General features: G+C 31.4%; 2 protein-coding genes across 3 annotated transcripts in view; one reads left to right on the plus strand and one right to left on the minus strand.

Moving 5' to 3' along the window:
• MED20 (Mediator complex subunit 20) overlaps positions 1-3389 on the plus strand; it is a 36206-nt gene extending 32817 nt beyond the window's left edge. For both annotated transcript variants that reach the window (XR_004758563.2, XM_035362100.2), the window contains one exon: positions 3227-3389. The gene's annotated coding sequence lies outside the window, so the exon portion shown is untranslated. The remainder of the gene's footprint in view (positions 1-3226) is intronic.
• Tsr1 (Tsr1 ribosome assembly factor) overlaps positions 1-20185 on the minus strand; it is a 68001-nt gene that overhangs the window by 8536 nt on the left and 39280 nt on the right. Inside the window, exons 10-17 of the mRNA XM_085812396.1 lie at positions 13246-13384; positions 10418-10593; positions 10276-10343; positions 10092-10184; positions 9862-10003; positions 7977-8028; positions 6595-6800; positions 3244-3346 (exon numbers count right to left, since the gene is read on the minus strand). Of these exons, the coding sequence (XP_085668522.1) occupies positions 3244-3346; positions 6595-6800; positions 7977-8028; positions 9862-10003; positions 10092-10184; positions 10276-10343; positions 10418-10593; positions 13246-13384 (979 nt within the window). The remainder of the gene's footprint in view (positions 1-3243; positions 3347-6594; positions 6801-7976; positions 8029-9861; positions 10004-10091; positions 10185-10275; positions 10344-10417; positions 10594-13245; positions 13385-20185) is intronic.

The raw sequence follows: 20185 nt of genomic DNA on the forward strand, positions 1-20185 counted from the left end.
AGTGATATTTGAACTAAAATAATAAGGGATTATTTTAAAAACAATTTATAAATAATTTGTTCTTTAATTTGGCCAAAATCAGCAAAAGGTCCTTATTTATTCATTTTTGAGAGATATGTTTTGATGATTCATTAACAAATACAGTACAGAATCTTTAATCCAAATATCCATAATCCGGACCTCAAAGCTACAAACTTTCTGCGCATGTTTAGCATTTACGCATGCACGTTTAATGTATAAACGGACGGTATAAGCTAGGCTAAAATTATCTAATTCAGTTAATGTTGCAGATTGCGTTGTTCCTTGGTCTTCTAATTGGATCCAGCTTATTATTTTTTGCAGACTGTTAGAGCAATTTTATAAAAAGTAAGCTTGAACTTTCAATTATGTCAAAAAGAGTTTCTGATTCTGGAGCTGCCAAAGGATCTACAAAGTGAAAGCATATTTTGATGTCCATCAAACAAAAAGTGGAATTGCTGCAAAAAACGGATAAAGGCATGAAAAAAGTGACAGAGAGGTTCGTGAAAACGAAAAAATTTCGATTGACAAGTTAGTCGGTATTCTCGGCACAGCAATTACAGGACTTGAACAGCGGAACTTTGTAACTGAACAAGAAATTATGACTGTTTGTAGAATTAAACAGAAAGTATTAGCACAAAAAACGAAGCAACTTAAACAACTTACATTGAAAGAAATGTTTAAATAAAGTAAACAAAGAAGTATGAAGCTTTTTTTTTTTTTTTTTGTAAATTTTGATACCCTTTAGATCATAATTGCTCTTTATTTCATAAATTACGGTTTCATATTTTTAATTTTATAATTTCTGCATGCCATCTTACCAGATTTAAATTGATCATTTATAATCCGGAAAAACCCCTAATCCAGAATTGCTGAAGTCCGGACGAGTCCGGATTTAAAGACTTTGTACTATATGTATTTGATGGGTTTCCATTCGAATTCTTTCCTACTTCTTAAAATAAAGCACTTTTAGTTTCACATGTTAAGATTATTTAAAAACTAATATCATCTGTCTTCTTTTATATGTTTTCATAAGAGTTCCCCCCCATGAAGTTGTTTCAGAATATTTAAATGTGTGTCAGTTTTCTCTTAAAAATTCACTTTACACTTTTCTGAATTCTTTTTGGAAGGTTTTAAGATTTGAAAGCAAGAATTATAAAAAAAAATGCCTTCATCACTATTAACACAATATAAATGGGTTTTACAGGTAATTTATAATGAATTTCTTATTTTCTGGAGAATTTTTGTAAGAACAGTGAAAACAAAGTTATCTGAATTTTCTTCCTTTGATCCTGGAAAAAGTCTTTCTCTTAACATGTTTATCGCCACTTTATTTTTTTATCTTTTCATTAGATACAAAGTAAAAATTGAAAAAATGTTTTAATATTGGCACATAGACAGATTATCTTATATGTCTCACTGCACCATTTACAGGGAAGAGCTCTAAGTATTTTGCCACCTGGTGCAATCTATGGGTTCCGACCAGTGTCTGTCCTAAAGTCTAAAATTTTGCAAAACCTTAATCTTTAAATTTTGTTTCTTAGTGCTTCATTAAGGTTTAAAGTTCTGCCCGAATGGCTTTTGGCCCTGGAAGTGACTTTATATCATTTTACATTTATTCTCAATACTATATTAAAGAAATAAAATTAGAATTATACATTCTAAATACATGCAGTTCTTTAGAATAACAGAAATCTTAGTGAATTCTGAAATTCTAAAATGAAGAGGAAACTTATTGCAAAATTGATTACACGAAGAAAATTATTCTTCAAAGGTGTGTTAAAAGTATTAATAAATTAGGGGAAGAAACAAAATCTAGTGGGAGGATTGATTTGTTTATTGAACCTTAGAGAGATGCTAAAGAGAAGAAAACTAATGTAAATTAACTAAAATATCTGAAAATTTTAAAGTTAAAAGATGTACAAATTATTCTGTGAATTATTGCCATATGTTTAATTCCCTCCTGCTGCTCCCCTTAAAATACCACGTTACTGCAGTTCATTTACTGTGAAACATTTTAACATTGACTCTAAGCGAGCTGGAATCACAGTGGTCCAGCTGTTTTTTCATTAGTGACCCATACAGATCACAATTTCCATGTGCAAAAAATATGTTCAAACCCTGAATGAATTTCTAATCTGAAGTTTATTTTAAATTATATCGTAATGGAGGTTCTCAAAATGCTTTTTTTTTTTTTTTTTTTTTTGGCTTGCTTGGTTTGTCATACATTTTTTTATATATTTTTTGTATAAGTGAATAATACAGTAATGTTGTTTACAAGTACAGTCAAAAGTCGTTAATCCGGACTCGTCGGGACTTCGGCGATTCCGGATTATAGATCATCAGTTTAAATCTCGTAAGATGGCATGCAGAAATTCTAAAATTAAAAATATGAAACCGTAATTTATGAAATAAAGAACAATTATGATCTAAAGGGTATCAAAAAAAAAAAGCTTAATATTTATTTGTTTACTTTATTAAACATTTCTTTCAATGTAAGTTGTTTAAGTTGCTTCGTTTTATGTGATAATACTTTCTCTTTAATTCTATAAACAGACATAATTTCTTGTTCAGTTAACAACTATTCCGCTGTTCAAGCCCCATAATTGCTGTGTCGAGAAGACAGACTAACTTGTCAATCGAAATTTTTTCGTTTTCACTAACCTCTGTTACCTTCTTCATGTCTTTATCCATTTTTTGCAGCAATTCCACTTTTTGTTTGATGGACATCGAAACATACTTTTGTTTTGTAGATCCTTTGGGAGCTCCAGCATCGGAAATTCTATTTGACATAATCGAAAGTTCAAGTTTACTTTTATAAAATTGCTCTTATAGTCTGCAAAAAATAATAAGCCTGATCGAATTCGAAGATTAAGGAACAACGCAATCATCAACATTAACTGAAATAGATAATTTTAGCTTACACCGTCCGTTATACATTAAACATGCAGGCGAAAACGTATTCTGCGCTTGCACAGACACATATGCGTAGTCGTAAAGGTCTTACGCGCACGCATAAAACGCCTGTGCGCATGTGTCAACGCGGTGCATGCGCAGAAAGTTTTTAGCTTTGAGGTCCGGATTATGGGTGTCCGAATTAACGACTTTTGACCGTATATGGTTTGCTATTATGACTTTTTATCCCATAGGCTATAATTTATGGTATTATATTCATGTTTAATAATGCTTATGTGTTAATTTAAAATAGGATTAAATAAAATTTACCATCTTGACACTGCCTGAAAACTGTGACTGATGCTGGTGGAAATATCACAGGAGCATAAAAAGAAGCAACAGCGGGTTCGTCATGTGGTAGAAAACGTTCATACTGAAAGGAAATAAATGAATAAATAAAAGATATATGTAATATGTTTCCTGATTTATTAAATTAATATTTTAATAACTTAAGTAACAAATTTATCATTAATATGGAAAACAATTTAACCCAAATACTGTACAAAATATATTAAAGAATTTCAAGAATATTCTTGAATAAACTTTCAATTGGCATCTTTTTAAGTGTCAGTCGGAATAAACTTAAGTGTATTGCTCTTAAATGAATTTTGTGCTTAGCCTAATTTTCAATTAAAATTTTAACAAAACATATTTCCTTGAATTAACTTATTGAGTCTAAAGATTGTACATAACTCTACAAATAATTTAGCACTGTGCAGCAAGATTCACCATATTGCAAAGTTAGGTTTTAAGAGCTGGGAATTCCAACTTTTAACTATACTCTTCTGCCCTCTCCAAAAAAGGGGCACCCTCAAAAGCTGCAATACAATCATAAAATGGAGCATGCAAATATCAGTGGAACAGATATGCCATGGATACTGCAAATTGTGAATAAAGATATTTTTGAGATGTACGTAACAGAGCTACAAACAACTAATTAAGAGAGAGGTTGCACTATAAACTAAGAGATGCAGATTGGCATAACAGCTATATCAGTTGTAGCCTTGGTTGATGCAAATGGATATTTGCATAGCTGCTAAATCTCCCAGCAGATCACCAAATATCCCAGCTTTCTTGTTAAATTTTATTTCATATGAATTATATTTTTTCATGTAATATTTTATTGACCTCTGTCTTATTAAATTTGATTTGATCTCAATTATCATCTACTACTCATTATCACTATCGTTATAGTCTACTGCAGGCATTTATAGATTTCTATCTGAAGATGCAAACAATGTTTAATCAGTTAATATTCATATTAATTTTGTTTACTTCAATATACAGTACATTACTAAGTTTACCAGTACAAATACTGTATGCAGTAATTATTTAACTCCACTTATTTTATTATGTACGGAAGTTTATATAATTTTATATAACAAAAATACTCTGAGTACATGTAATGGCTGTCTGTTTCAGTTAATAAATCAATACTAGAATTACACACAGTGGAAGAAATTATAGAGTTTAAATAATTTATTATTTCTTGGTAAGTTAAAAGAAAAAAATTAAGTGCATGGACTGAATTATTTCTGAAATGGCAAAGTACATTCATACTGTGTTAAACAGTATATCTGTGTTGAGGAATTTTAAAAAAGAAACTATGTACGTATGTTACCAATGAGTAAAACCTCATTCAGCCAATGAGTAACAAAAGCCAGGACAAATTATCAGTATTAGCAGCTGCAATCAGTTGGCATCTTGGCAAATTTATCTAATTTATGTATTGAAAAAGGCTATAAATACCACATGCTGATAAGTAAATATTAATGCAGATGTATCAAAGTCTAAGTAGACTAGGCAAGTTTGTTAAATATGATTAAGCAGTCAAGAATTATCTTTCACAGAAAGGATGCTTTTATGGAAAACTTTTTAATTGTAATGACCCATACTTAATTAAACACATAAAATGGCCACCTCCATTATTGATTCAATTTATTTCTAAATATTTTGAAACTTCATGTTACTTAATTTCTTTGTTACACAGACTAAGATGAAACAAGTAACTATCGGTAATACTTAAGAGTTTAACTCATGAAAAGCTTCGGATAAAAATTCATTCAGTCAGTTTTCTACTATATACACTGGTGTGCAAAAATTAAGGACGAAGTCGAAAAATTAGAAGAGGCAGAGCGGACAGAAAGACCAATCAGGAGATTAAGTAAGATGATGTACGGTAGCACATGCGCAGATATGCAGGTAGACGTAATGGGGGAGTGTCTGAGTAGTATAAAGCATGTTGTCGATGTAAGATCAGTATTTCTGGCAAAGAGATTGCATGCCATATAGCAGTTAAAATCACACCAATTTGCTGCCTCAGCGAGAAATGGCGAATAATAAATCTGTTAGACGACATCTGGATGCTTTTACCCGAGGTCGAATCATTGGGAAGTTGGAGGAAGGCCATAGTGTGACAAGTGTGGCTGCAGAGTTCGGAATTGCTCACAGCATCGTTTCACGACTTTGGAGACAATTTCAAACTACAGGAACAGCTATCCGGGGGTTTAGCAGTAGTCGTCCACGAGGAACCACACCCGCAGATGACCGGTATATTGCCTTACAGGCCAGAAGAAACAGGCGGCAGACAGCGGGAGAAATCGCTAAACACACGACACAGGTGACTGGACGACCGATATCGCATTTTACCGTGGCCAGAAGACCGCACGGTGGTGGTTTGTTTGCAGGACGCCCTGTACGGTGTGTATCTCTAACGCCTGTCCATTGGAGAGACAATGAATGGGGACGAGTACTCTTTACAGATGAGAGCAGATTCAGTCTGAGTAGCGGATTCTCCTCGCACACTCATCTGGAGAGAGCGGGGAAGCCGCAATCATCCCTCGAACATCATTGAAAGGGACAGGTATGGAGGTGGCGGTGTTCTCGTTTGGAGAGGCATCATGCTTGGTAGTCGTACAGACCTTCACATCTTCGACGCAGGTTCAGTCAACGGGACCCGATATTGTTACGAGATTCTTCTTCCATATGCGCATCTTTTTAGAGGCGCTATCGGTCCGCAGTTCCTTTTCATGGACGACAATGCACCATGTCATCGCACAGTAGCTGCCGAACAGCTCTTAGAGAGTGAGAATATTGAACGTATGGATTGGCCAGCACGATCTCTGGATCTCAATCCCATCGAGCATGTATGGGATTTTCTAGGCAGATGCTTGGCAGCTCGTACCTTACCACCAGTAACGATTCCGGAGCTTCGATTGGCGCTGCAAGACGAATGGGCAGCAATGCCTCAACAACTCATTGACACCCTCATTCTCAGGCAGATGTTGTGAAACCTGCCTATCAGTCAGGGAAGATCATATCCCCTATTAAAGACCGGATGTCTCTTGCTGGACACCCATCACAGGGATGTTTCGGCCTTCAGTCGCATTGCGCTGCATGCTACTTTTTCAATAAAGCTTCTTTTTATCGCTCTGATTTCTCTTTTAGTAAGTGTTGCTTACATTACTCATGTCCTTACGTATTGGGGATCTTACGGTATTAAATGTGTTGATTTGGAAAGCTTTTGTACAAAGTTATATTGAAAAAACCGTCTCGTCCTTAATTTTTGCACACCAGTGTATATGCAAAAGAGATGTATATAAGACCTGAAGCAGAACTTACTTTAAATTTATCACCAATATGGTTATGTTCTGAAAATATTGGTTGACAAGTGAACCTACGATATCCAACATGAAAGATTAAAGTGTCTTTTGATTTTACTGGAGTCTGACATGAAGTTTGTTTACGAATTATAACATTCACAACAGACATCTTTTGCTCATGAGGCAGCAAACCATACACAACAAAAGGTGATTTTTCTGTATTCTCTGGAAGAAAAAAAAAAAAAAAAAAAAAAAAAAAAGAGCATTTACTGCATATAGTAAAACAAAAAATGAAGAATGTGAAATACTGTAATTACTATTAGCAATGAATAATTTAGTTTTTAACATGAGTACGTAAACTAACAATTTATAATGTATTTGCTAAATAAATATAATATACAGTACAATTTGAATTAACCACTAAAGGTAGAGAGGTTGGAACTGTTGCTTTGCATGATTAACAAAATTCCTGCCCCAGATTTAAGAACATCAGCGTTAAATTATATTAAGTATTTTTTTAAAATATTCCAAACTACTCTCACAAAATATCGTTGACTGTCTCACACATCTGCCTCCATTTTGAGTTTCATCATGCATTTAGTAACATTTTACCGTGTCAAAAGATTTTAGATGCTTTAAATTAGCATATGATGAATGCCTACTTTCGTAAGTATTAAGATATGCCTGCTCACGCAGCTGAATTTTCTTCGCCCACGGGTGTTGGTACTTCCCTAGTACCATTTATTTGAAAATATCTTTGCCTAGTGCACTTTAATGCGATCTACTGGCGAAAACTCTTTAGTAGTTAATGACCAGAAAAAAGTAAGTCATAAGTCATAAATTAGCTACTTCAACAAGTCTCACAACAGATAACAGTTTTTGTAGCTGTAAATTAAAAATATGAATTTATTAAAAAAAATTATAAAGAAGCATTAAAGTGATATTAAAAAAAATTAGAGATGATTTTTAGTTGTTTCAATGCAAATTAATGCCATAAATTTATATATTGCTCTGATTACAGATGATTTTGCTTGCAGTTTCTGTAGACTTCAGGACTTGATTTTTTCCACTCTTTTTAAAATAAATAATTTATTTTTGGAAAAAGTATAAAAGGAAGATTAGATGAACATTTACTGAAATGAAATTATGTTTTACAGAATTTTAATAATAACAGTATTTTTTTAGAATTAAGAGTGTTTGATTACTTTTGTGAAACACTATGTCTATTAAATAGTAGATTCTTGCTTAAATTTACGATTTATCTATTCACATTTAAAAGACTTGCATTCACAATTAAAAGACATTAATATTCCTTATATTATAATAACTTATATTTTAAGAAACAAAGAGAAATTCAGAATTACACAAACTAATGCCAAAAATTTAAGGAATTTTTTTTACCGTATAACGATTGTGGCACATTTATGATATGCATGGTCACGTACAGTCCCGGCTGAAAGAGGTAAAAAGATAATAACTTATGATGATTTAATAATTACTAAATTCGCTCAGATAATATAAAAATACATTTTTTACATATTATTACAAAACTATTTAAAGTTTTATAAAATCTAATATATTTTTCTTAAATGGTTATATAACAAACATTTGTTCTTTTCTAAGCAAATTTTGCAATAAAAATGACAATATTCTTTCTTATTATGCCAGGATAACTATTTATCCAATATTATAGACTCCAACCTATAGCAAAACTTGTCAGTAATCAATGCATGAACAATATTGTTACAACTCTGAACTGGGCATGTAAGCAGAATTTTTTTATTAACCTTTTGTTAATTTTTCAATTAATCATTAAATGGAATTATATTAATTCAACTTAATATACATAAATGTAAAAAATTGAATGTTCCTTGTAAATTATATGCATTTTCATTTTATTATTCAAGCAGAAATATCACCAGACCTACCTAATATATTATTGAAGCAAATGTTTTAAATAACAAATAATCATAAAGGAAAATAGAATACGTAAACCATACATCTTTGAGATTTTTGGATTTGATTTCTGTAGGGAAATAAATAGTTTTCACACTCAAATTTGGTGTAAGTAAAATCCCTCCCCTTTTTTCCTTTTAATAACACAATTCTTTCACAGGTTGCATTTGAATTAGGTAATTTTTTCGCTAAGGAAATTGCGTTTTGATACTGAAATTGAAGGGCTATTCAATTAAAAATGAAATTAAATAGCATTCAGCGTTTATAAAATTCATTTCATCGTCTTTTACGAAGAAATTTGATATTTCTTGCAATTTTAGTGAACTCGCCTTTGAGAAAATGCATGCCATTAGAGTTTTACACTAGGCGCAGCTGAAACGTCTTAGTTGCTAATGCAAGGTGTATGATTTACAGAAACTTTCAATGTTTAAATCCATGGAAATTCTGCAGAATATGAGTTTTGGCTTGATAATTTTAGGCCTGTTGTATTGAAGTGATATAATTTATGAAATTAAAATCTTCCAGTTTAATTCCAATTTATAAGAATCACGTGTAACATTTTCTCACCGTAACATAACCACGCGGGATCTGCAGGGTGCTCAATTAGGAGCATTTCACCAGTCATTGGAGGAGTAAGTTGATTCCATTTTACATATAATTCTCCTTGTCCTTCTTTCTATAAAATTTTTACTTTTTCCCATAGCTCATAGTGTTTAAAAAACAATGGGGAATCTGTAGTAACTACAGTCTATGCATTATTTTGAAGCTTAAATTATTAAAAGAGAATTATAAATAGTTAGCATAAAATTTCAACAATGACTCTAATTATATATTTCAGAGGTAATTCTTGCTATTATCATTGGCTCTTACTATCTAGTTGCAAATTCTGCTATAATTCTATAAGTCTTGAATGTTCTACTGATGCGGCTTACAACAATATGCCAATAATGCAGATGTGGAATAATGTGCCCCAAAACAAAACAGGGATTCTTCAAGTGTTCAACATATTTCCTTATCAAGAACGTGGCCTCAACACATTTAGCTGTTTAAAATCTAATTTAGAAAAAAAGTCGCAGTCTAAGTAAACATGAAAAATATGCGTGATCATAAATTAATTTTCCAAAAATGTGTTACTGAAAATTCCGAAAATTAGGTTTCCCTTGAAGCTTTCGTTTATTATTTAGAACACTGATTCACTCTTTTGCATTGATGAATAATATAAGTTATAATTCATCATTTCTCGTAATGTTTTATTTTTTCATGGATGAAAAAATATACATGATAAATTTAAATTAAATCTTTTATGTACGAAAAGTAGATATATACACACCATTGCTCCTTCTTTTTCTTCAGTTAAAACTTTCTTCTTTGTTTGCTTAAAGCTTCCAAACATGTAAATCCGTGAATAATCAGGAGGTAAATTTTCTAAAGGATCCCAGACTGATTTCTTGAAGCTTTCTAAACCTCTATACCTATGAAAATTATTCAGAATTTTTAATCCATTAATTTAGGTTTGGAAGATACTGAGTATAAACTTAATTAATTAATAAAATATAATACCTTTGGAATCTTACTCTTGCACTGATATCGATAGGAGTATCTAGTTCATCGGGGAACATCTGATTCAAGCGTTCTTCTTTAAATCTCACTAGCCTTTTAAAAACATAGAATATTGAAAGTGAAATAAAATAATCTCTTATAACTAATTGCAAAATTTTATAAAAATACAATAAAAAATACTAACATTTTCTTTTCTTCATCCAAATCCAACTGCTTATCATAATTTTCATCTTTTAATTCTGGTACAGATTCCTAAAATAATTATATAAAATGAAGTAATTTTGCTTAATATAATAAAAATCCTAAAACATTAAAATTAACCATACCACATCATCCATTTCAACATCACCGACTGCTTCAGATCCAGACTGATCTTCATCATAACTTTCATCTTCACTACTTTCACTTGCATCATCATCATCACTATTGAGAATCCAGGAAGCCTGATAATCACTTGTTCCTTCAGCTACTTTTTTAACTTTTTTCTTGGGTGTTAACATGGCTGCATTAAAGAAAATGCTATTATTTATCTATCATTTCTTAAAATGACAAAACATGACTGATTTATATATCATCCCACTTAATTCATAAATTATCATCCAAGTTTGAACATAATTCCATTATTTCAGACCAATAATTAGTTCATGATTCATTTCTATTTCAAATACATTAAATAAAACTAAACATAAAAGAACAACTCTAGCAAAACTATATATATAAACACTGCTGTATATACTAAATATTTACTATACATAAAAATCACTAAACTGAACTTGGAAACTATTTGTTTTGTACTTTAAAGATCTTCTTTTCAGACGAATTCCTACAAATTTAGCAGAAATTCTTATTTTTAACTACTTTCTGATATTTTAATTTGCTTGCCTATTTAGGAAATTTATCAATTTAAACTGGTATTATAATAATTTTTTTCAATTTCTACATTTCTTATCTTTTGAAATTTTTAATTTAGAAACATCTAAAATTGACAATACCTACTTTCTGTAAAGCATGACATTATGCTACAAAGGATTAACCATCCATGTTGGCAAACTGCCACTCCTGAGAACTGTTGCCATTCCTCAAAGCATACACAATTTATTAATCATTACCTGACCTCAAAAGATATCAATTCTAAAAGCTACTGCAATTCTTAGCAGCATAACAAAGTATATTTTATTAGTATATTTGGGCAATTTAAAAACTGTACAAACCCTGACATTTAAAACTATTTCTGTTCCAAACATATTTGAGTGTTTTAAACAGCTGAGTTGAATAGATGGTGAATCAGTTTCTAAACTTTTCAAGTAAAATAATAACTAATTTATTAATTAATACTACAGCTATGATAAGATTTTATCACTTACAAACAACTTCTTTGTTTGTTTCAAAGTTTTCAACAATTTTTTCAATTAGATTTTCAGTTTTGTAAAACTGGTGGTAGCTTTTCAGCAGCACCTTTTTTGGTTGAAGAATTTTTCTTAGAATCTGCAGTGCTTTATATTTGACTGATGATGGCATATTATCACTTTCACTGTCAGTTTTTGCAGTTATTGAAATAATTTCACAATCAGTTTTTGCACATGTTCAGCAATGGCAGAAATTTGATTGTCCTAAGCAGCTTAGTTTAATAAGTAGTGGGTACTGTAAATATTTCTTTAAATATTAGTTAACAAATTTAACTTTTCAAATTAAAGCCACACTCTGCTTATCTAGATTAAAAAAATACCAAATTTTAAACAATATATTTCACAATACATATTAATACAGTACAAAGTTTGCAATCTGGACTCGTCGGGACTTCGGCGATTCTGGATTATAGATCATCAATTTAAATCTGGTAAGATGGCATGCAGAAATTATACAATTAAAAATATGAAACCGTAATTTATAAAACAAAGAGCAATTATGATCTAAAGGCTATCAAAATTTATAAAAAAAAGCTTAATATTTATTTGCTTACTTTATTAAACATTTTTTTCAATGTAAGTTGTTTAAGTTGCTTTGCTTTTTGTGCTAATACTTTTCTTTAATTCTATAAACAGACATAATTTCTTGTTCAATTACAAAGTTCCACTGTTCAAGTCCTGTAATTGCTGTGTCGAGAATACAGACTAACTTGTCAATCGAAATTTTTTTGTTTTCAATAACCTCTCTTTCACTATCGGAAGCGGTATTTTCTGGATCTAGAATCACACTACAGATTTCATCGTCCGTTAATTGATTGATGATTGGGGCATTGTTGCAATGAAAAACTTTTGTTATATCATCTTCATTTGTTACCGTTTCTCCACATTTCTTTACAAAATCCAATACCTGGAAAATTTCACCTTTAGTTTGCGATGTCCAAAAACCTTCAAATTCGCAGCTATCACCTCACCATTATGGTAGCTGGCCATAAATTATGCCAAGCATTTTTTAACACATTCTCCCAACGCGCATGCGTAAAGCATACAAAAAAAAGTTTGTGGCTTTGAGGTTTGGATTATAGATCATTCTGGATAATGGATGTCCGGATTACAGACTTTGTACTGTATCAGTCAAGTATCTGTAAATGTTGATTTTAATGTTGTACAAACAACTCCAATTGATAATTACAAACTCTCATTAATAATAAAAAATAATGCATTATATTTATTAGATATCGCTACAAAAGAACTACCTCTCTACGTATGAAATGTAAAGATACAGTAAAAATTGCTACCATAATTTTAAAGGCCAGCAGATCAAGATGGCTAGTAGATGAAGAAGTATACAGCAGTTAAAAATTTTAATGTTAATTAAACAGCTTCCACAAAGGCTGCCAATTAAAGTTGGCACATTAAAATCTTTTTGAGACAAAATCGAGTATGATGTGATAAAAATATATGTAATTTTGGAAGAACTTCCTAATTTAAGATGAGATTAAAAGATCTTTATCTTATACATCTGTATACTGAAAAGAAGACAGCATTAGTAAGTAATATTAAACAAAAACGAAAAAAAAAAAAAAAAAGAAAAGTTATTATATGACTGATTCAGTAATTACTGGATTTTAAAAAAGCAATTTTCTTACACTATCAGAAGAGTAAATTCAAGATTTAGGAAACTATTTTTTACTGAATAGATTAATTAAAAAATATATTGTTATGTTTCATTTACTAAGTTTCCTTAATACCTGCATTTAGCTCTTCTTCAGTAGGCCATGTTTGTTCTCCTTCCATGGGATCAGGTATAACCTCTGACTGTAAGGATTCTTGTTCAGATGGATTTGGTTTGTTAGAAAAAAGTACATTATCTGAGGCCATTTCTACATCCTTAACCAAAAATAAAACATTAGTCAAAACAAGGCATAAAGAAATTCAACAATAAGATTAATGGATAACAATGTAATAAATATATACATACTGGTTGTTGAAATTTTTAGATTTGGCTCATAAAAAACCTTTTAGCACATATTAAATCTGTTTATTGCATATCACTCAAAATATATTCTCTCTGGATCCATTCATTTAATTTAAAGTTTAATACAATATTTTAAGAACTCCTGTGTTTTCTTTTTTGGAACACCACTGAAAACCTTAGTTGAGACTCTATACTTAAAACCATTAAAATGAGTTTATTTCATTTTCAATTTTAGTTAAGGGAATACAAAACAATTCAGGAAGAAAAAAAAAAAAGAAAAAAAAAACAGTTGGTGAAATAGCAGGATGATGAAGTACAGTAATTTAATTGAAGGCCAAAACTTCAAGGACAGTCATAAGAGCGAATTCATATTGATACAAGAACTTTTTTGCCAGACAACAAACTCTTGCTCTGTTAGCGAATGTGGTGTCAGGTATTTGATTTCAAAGTTCTAAGCTTACAACTTTATGGCCCTCTGCTTTTCTCAGAAGCTTTGTTTAGAACAGTAGAAGTACAAACTTCCCGCAAGTAATTTGCCAAGATATTACTGCTTCATCGGCAATACCCAGCAGCCCCCCTCCATGTTTCGAATATTCTCTCAACCAATTGTAAATGAACTGGAATGAAGTCACAAATGCGATTCTACAGCGCTTGGAACCACATTCTTTTTCAAATGAATGAATGAATATTCTCTTGTCACAGTTTTTCATACTGCAGCACCACTGTTGATCTGTGGTTACATCAAATAAAGAGCAGTTGTTATGAGTGTGTTGCCATGTCACACTCATACATGTAAGCATGATTGTAAATTATTTATTGTTATTAGACAAAATATCTATTGAGAAATGGCAACAGCTAATTTCTGGATGTCATTCTATTAATAATTTAAAAAAATATATTCAGATGATGTACGATTGAAATGTATGTCGGTAGAATTCAGTAAGAACATCTGTTATGTTATGTACGTTTACGAACACGTTACGTGTAAGTTATTAAGTAACGAGTACAATTTATTTCTAAGTAAATGTTTGTTTGTCTTTTAAAATCGTTTTATGAATCATTAATTAAACTACAAAAGGAAGCTAACATCCATAATTCACACTAAGTCTTGCTGCATGGCAATAGTTTCATGGTTGATGGAAATAATACATAAGTATTGAAACTAAAACAACATTTTATTTATTTTGCCAAAAATTTGCAATGGATTAACATTTAGCAGTGATGATATATTTTTTCACAACAAATGACTACTAAAATTAAAAAATAAAAATTTAGAACTAGCAAAGTATACTTGCTGGGACTTGTCATCTGCCAAAAATTTACGCCATATTTACGAAGTATCAAGTATGCATAAAGTTAACCTTCCTGCTTAGATAAAATTGCTTAAAACTTTAGCAGGAGTAAATATTTGTATGATATTCATAACTTTTCACAACAACAACTCTGATGTTTAAGATAAGCATAAATGCTTCTTCACTTATTATCATATAATAGTGACACCTTTATTGCAGGTATAATAATGACTATTTGAATCTTGAAAATTTGTATTTTTCTGTTAACAGGATGCAAGTAACGAAATGTCATAGCCTTTTTATATCACTTTATGAATGGCTGTGCAGTGGTAATTCACATAATGCCACATTTGTGCAAGTCTCTGATTTTTTAAACAAAAACAGATTGTCATGTGCATGAAAAGAACAAAACTGTTGTTTGTTGTTCTCCCTGTGAAATAAAAATTCTGTGTCAGTTAAAGAAAATTAAAAAAAAAAAAAAAAAAAAAAAAAAAAAAATTAAATGTTTGGTGCTAAGTAGCACTTTCTTAACAGAAAAGTTACAAAATTTTTCACAAACTGAACATTCCTTTCTGGGAAACATGTTAACTTTTTGTGTGTCTGTGTATGCGCATTTGTTCATTTAAATTGATTACTTGGGAATTTTTCTTCTTAAGGCCCTACTTTATTAAAAATCATGCAAAAAAGAGACTTTAGTTTGGCATAAGTTTTGAAGATTTGTATTGGCACTAATTCCAATTCAGTTCTTCCTAATGCTTTCACAATTTTTTTTCTTAATTTTTCATGGTTTATCAGATTTTCCTAGATACAGGGTTCGTACACATTTCTGCACATGAAAATTAAGTACTTTTAAGGATCATTAATGAAAAAAATTAAGGACCTATGAGCTAATAGCAAATTAATAATTCAATTAAAAATATTATCTTTGCCTGAACTTTACTTTTGTAATACCATCCAAAAAAATAAAATAGATCCGTAATTAGGATGCATTATTATTAAACATCACTTAATTAACATACTTATTAATAAGTTTGAGAATTAAATATACTTTATGCAGTTTATCAAATAGCATTACATATTATACACTTATAATAGTTCGGCAGATTTGAGAGAAGATAACTGACATTTTATTTACGTTTTACTAATAGTTAGTTAGTTTTTTTTTTTTTTTTTTTAAACGTCTTATTTTTTCACATACTTGCTCAATCTAGAGGTTTAGTAAATAGGAGGTAGATTTTATGTCAAGTGGTACAGGTTAAAATGAGAAGTAAAATCATAATCAGAATGATTTATAGCAAAAGAATGGCTCTTGTCACCACTGCTTCTTGCCTACAGAGAGAGACCTGATGATCAGAACAAAACTGAAAGGCCAGATGTGGGCACGGTTGGCAAGTTTTGAAAGTTAGTTGGGCTCTGTCTGATGCAGTTAGTGTCATAGCTTCGTGTAGAGTTCCAAGGGTTGTAACTAGCGGTGCCATCTCGACTCTCAAAATCCGGGAGAGGAAAAAAAGTTTCCAGGAGAAGAAAAATGTTTCTTTGGCAGTCGCAACTGAAGAAAAATCGGCCTCCTGAATCTCATTTAAAAGTATTTCTTGAGCTGCAGGAGCAAGCACACTCTCGCAAATACTTGTACATTTCATTCTACCACAAGAAATCATTTTGCCAAAGAAGAATCTAGAAATAGAGTGCTATACAATTTGTTTGTGCAATCCTGGAAATTAAAAATGTGATGGTGCTTAATGCTATGATAGACTGAAGTAATTTCAATTGCTGATATACTGTCCTTTTCTTTTGAAGATTTCTTTACAAAAAGGTTTGAAACCGATTGCGAAGAATCCCTATTCAATATTAACGATTGGTGTTTCTTGCTTTGGGTAACGTACAGTTAGGTTAGAGTCACTACTCTAACACCCTCGTACTTAATATTAACCGTTTTCTGACATAATTTACATTCTCCGTTAAAATTGTCTCTCTTTCTAAGCCAATCAAATTAAGTTAACCACTTGTCTTGAAATGACGTCGAATATTTTGTCTTTTGTTGTGGCACTTATTCACTTGCAGAATCAGAATCGTTTTTTCACTAGACATTATTATGAAAGCGTTTAAATAATTCCAAAATATGCACTTTTTTGTGGATAGCTAGCTAATTGAAGACTAAATTAAAGAATGGATTGAAAATGACAGGATGAGGGCGCACGAGCGCGACATGCCAGCATGAAACTACGACTCATCCATAAGGCGCTTACTCACCGCAGATTGCTGCTGCAAAGAATATGTATTGACATAGACGTTCTTTGGGTGCTGTGCACGGTCGTGCCATTTTCGATGCTCTCTACCATTTCGCCCATGCGCATTGTATTGTTATTTTCGAGAACGTGATATTCCGGGAGAATAATATTTATTTTAAATTTTTTCTGGGAGATTTTAATTTTCAGGGCCCAGGAATTCCAGGAGAGGTGGGAACCTTAGTTGTAATCCAGTTAACATATTTTAAGGTTCCAATAAGCCACTAAAGCACCAAAGGTGATACTAAATTGCTTTGTATTATTTCAGGTCTTACTAGATACAAAGAATAAGTTTTACATGAATTTTTACATTTTTGTGTTTTATCTTGTACCACGGTAAGGATTAATGAAAGGCAATAACATGCTTTTATATGCAGAGACGATTTTTAAGTGTAAGCAGTTATAAATAATTGATGGTTAGTTGGTTGACTTTTAATGGCACAAAACCTTGAAGGTTATCATGCACCAGACGAATGGTTAATAAAATCCAAAATGCACAAACACATTGTATCAGATGAATTGTTGAAATGAACCTGTAATGCTGATGAAGACATGGAGAAATGATTTTGAGAAATGAAGGTAGAGCAGGATAAAAGGGAAAAACTTCAAATCATATGGTAAAAAGAGATGTCTTTTAAAAATCTTGTGAGGGTGATGTGAGGGTTTCTTCAAATGTTAAGTTAACATTCGTAGAGTTGAAATGATATTCACGTTTCTGACTAAAAGCAGGACAGCAGGTTGATATAAATAATTGACTTAGGTAGTTAGATAACCTTAGTCATTATGGATTTACATGACCACAATTAAATTTTACTTATTTTTTAATAATATTTATTAAAAAGCCATATCAAAATCATAATCTAATAAAATTTCACAGTTTAGAATACATGCTATTTATGTCATTGATTCTTAAATGATATTAGGTTAATCATACATTAAAAGCTACAAAACATTTATGTTTTGTAGCAACAACACTCAACAAAATATTTTTGCCTCTTTTTAATCTGAAGCATGCCCAGACATTTTGGCTAATTTATATAGATTTTCTTCTTTTAAAAATTTCTTTCAATATGCAAACCAATGTTCTCACTAGTTTCTGTGTGCTGTATCTCCTAACTTGTCAATCTCTCCACAATGTACCTATGAGGGTTTACTTTATCTGTTAGAAGTTAAACAGTTCAACCCCCTCCCGACAGATGTGAAGAAAATTATCGCTATGTCTGAAAGTAACTATAAAGTTAGACAAAGCCTCTTATTTAAAAAGCACTTAAAGGCATGTTTTTATGCTAACCAAATCAATTGCAGTTTGTGGTGATGTAATTAAACGAGAACAGTCAAATTCAAACAAAAAAGGTGGACTAGTGGTCAAAGACTGTACAATTTAATTTTAACTTAAGCTGGCTCATTAACTCTATCGTCATAACTAATTCAAATGCCAGCAACGATAATGCAGATCAAAAGTTATAAATTATCAGAGCTGGCAGGAACTAATGCAGCGAGCAAGCGGAGATTAAAAACACATTTTGTCTTACACACCAAAAATCTCAGTTTTAAAACTATCTAAGTGATTTGCATTCTGGGGAGGAAATAGAAACGAGAAATTATAGTAAAAGCTGAAATTATAAATAACTGGATAATTTAAATAATAATAACTGTATATATATTCGAAGAATAATTTCCTTTCTCTTTATGTATTCGGTTTCTTTCTTCAACATGCTTCCTTTTCATTTTAGAATTTTTGGATTTAATTAAAGATTTCTGTAATTCTAAAAAAAAAAAAAAAAAAAAAAAAAAAAAAAAAAACCTATATGCATTTAGAATGCATATTAAAAGCTGCTAATTTTATTTCTTTAGCAATACGAACATTCAGAAGAAATATGAAATATATATGGTAAGGGCCGGTTACAGAGCTGGTGTGGCAGAATGTTTAGAATTTAATGACACACCGAGCAACACAATCTAGAAATGGCAAAACTTTTAGAACTTAGAGCAGGTACTGGAAGCAGAATTTAGGATCTACAGATATAAATTTAGTATTCCATGTGATTTTACCAGGTGGGAAAATGCCTAATGTCAGACCTGTGTATGATGCATTAAGACATACCGTATTTGACGGCATATAAGACGCACTTTTTTTCCTAAATTTGGTCTCAAAAAAGTTACCTGCATCTTATACGTGAAAGACACAGGTTAACTTTCAATACTAAATGCTATTTTTAGCCCAGATAAAAGGTCTAGACACACATAACTTTTTCTACATCTGCCATAATTATTTTGCGCATGCGTGAAATATCTGTCGCCAAAAAGCCTCAAAGCTCGAAGCTGATGTCGAAGTTCAAACAGGTTCGACGGTTACATTACGTCTATGGAGCCTTTCCTTCTTTACAAAGACTTTCTTTGACTCAGCCGACACATGTATCGGTATCGGTGCTTAAAACTATTTGTTTAAAAAAAAAAATACCCTGGAAAATATGACTACAGGAAACAAGACTGCTTAAAAAAAAAAAAAAAAAAAAAAAAAAACTTCGATGCCCAGCTCCATCTTGGTCTGAACTTGAAAATGCCGTAAAAATGTGGGTGATAGATAAAAAGAAATCTGGGATAAGTGTTTCAACTAAAATGATAATCAATGAGGCCAAAGGATTTGCAGAAAAACATGGGAATCAGAACTTTTCAGGGTCTGAGGGCTGGTGCAACAGGTTCATGAAAAGGCAAGAATTATCAATGTGCACAAAAACAACTATTGCAAAGAAAATGCCAACAGACTATGAAGAAAAAAAAATACTAGCATTTCATAGGTTTGCTATAAATGCACGCAAGAAAACTTCTTTTGAGCTCGGTCAAATAGGAAATATGGATGAAATTCCACTCACATTTGATGTATCACCCAACAAGATGTGAGTTTTAAAGGATCTAAAACAATAACCATAAAAACCAAAGGTCATGAAAAAACCCGATATACGGTAGTTCTAACATGTTGTGCTGATGGCACAAAACTACCGCCGTTTTTCATATTCAAAAGAAAAACTTCCAACGGGTGTTATTGTTCATGTTCATCCGAAAGTCTGGATGGACGAAGTTAGAATGAAACTGTGGTTACAGAACTTATGGGCGAGTCAACCTGGTGAACTCTTAA

Source organism: Stegodyphus dumicola, chromosome 1 (genome assembly GCF_044657685.1).
Source record: "Stegodyphus dumicola isolate Sdum_Otavi_A_Nest chromosome 1, ASM4465768v1".
NCBI classification, from domain to species: domain Eukaryota; kingdom Metazoa; phylum Arthropoda; class Arachnida; order Araneae; family Eresidae; genus Stegodyphus; species Stegodyphus dumicola.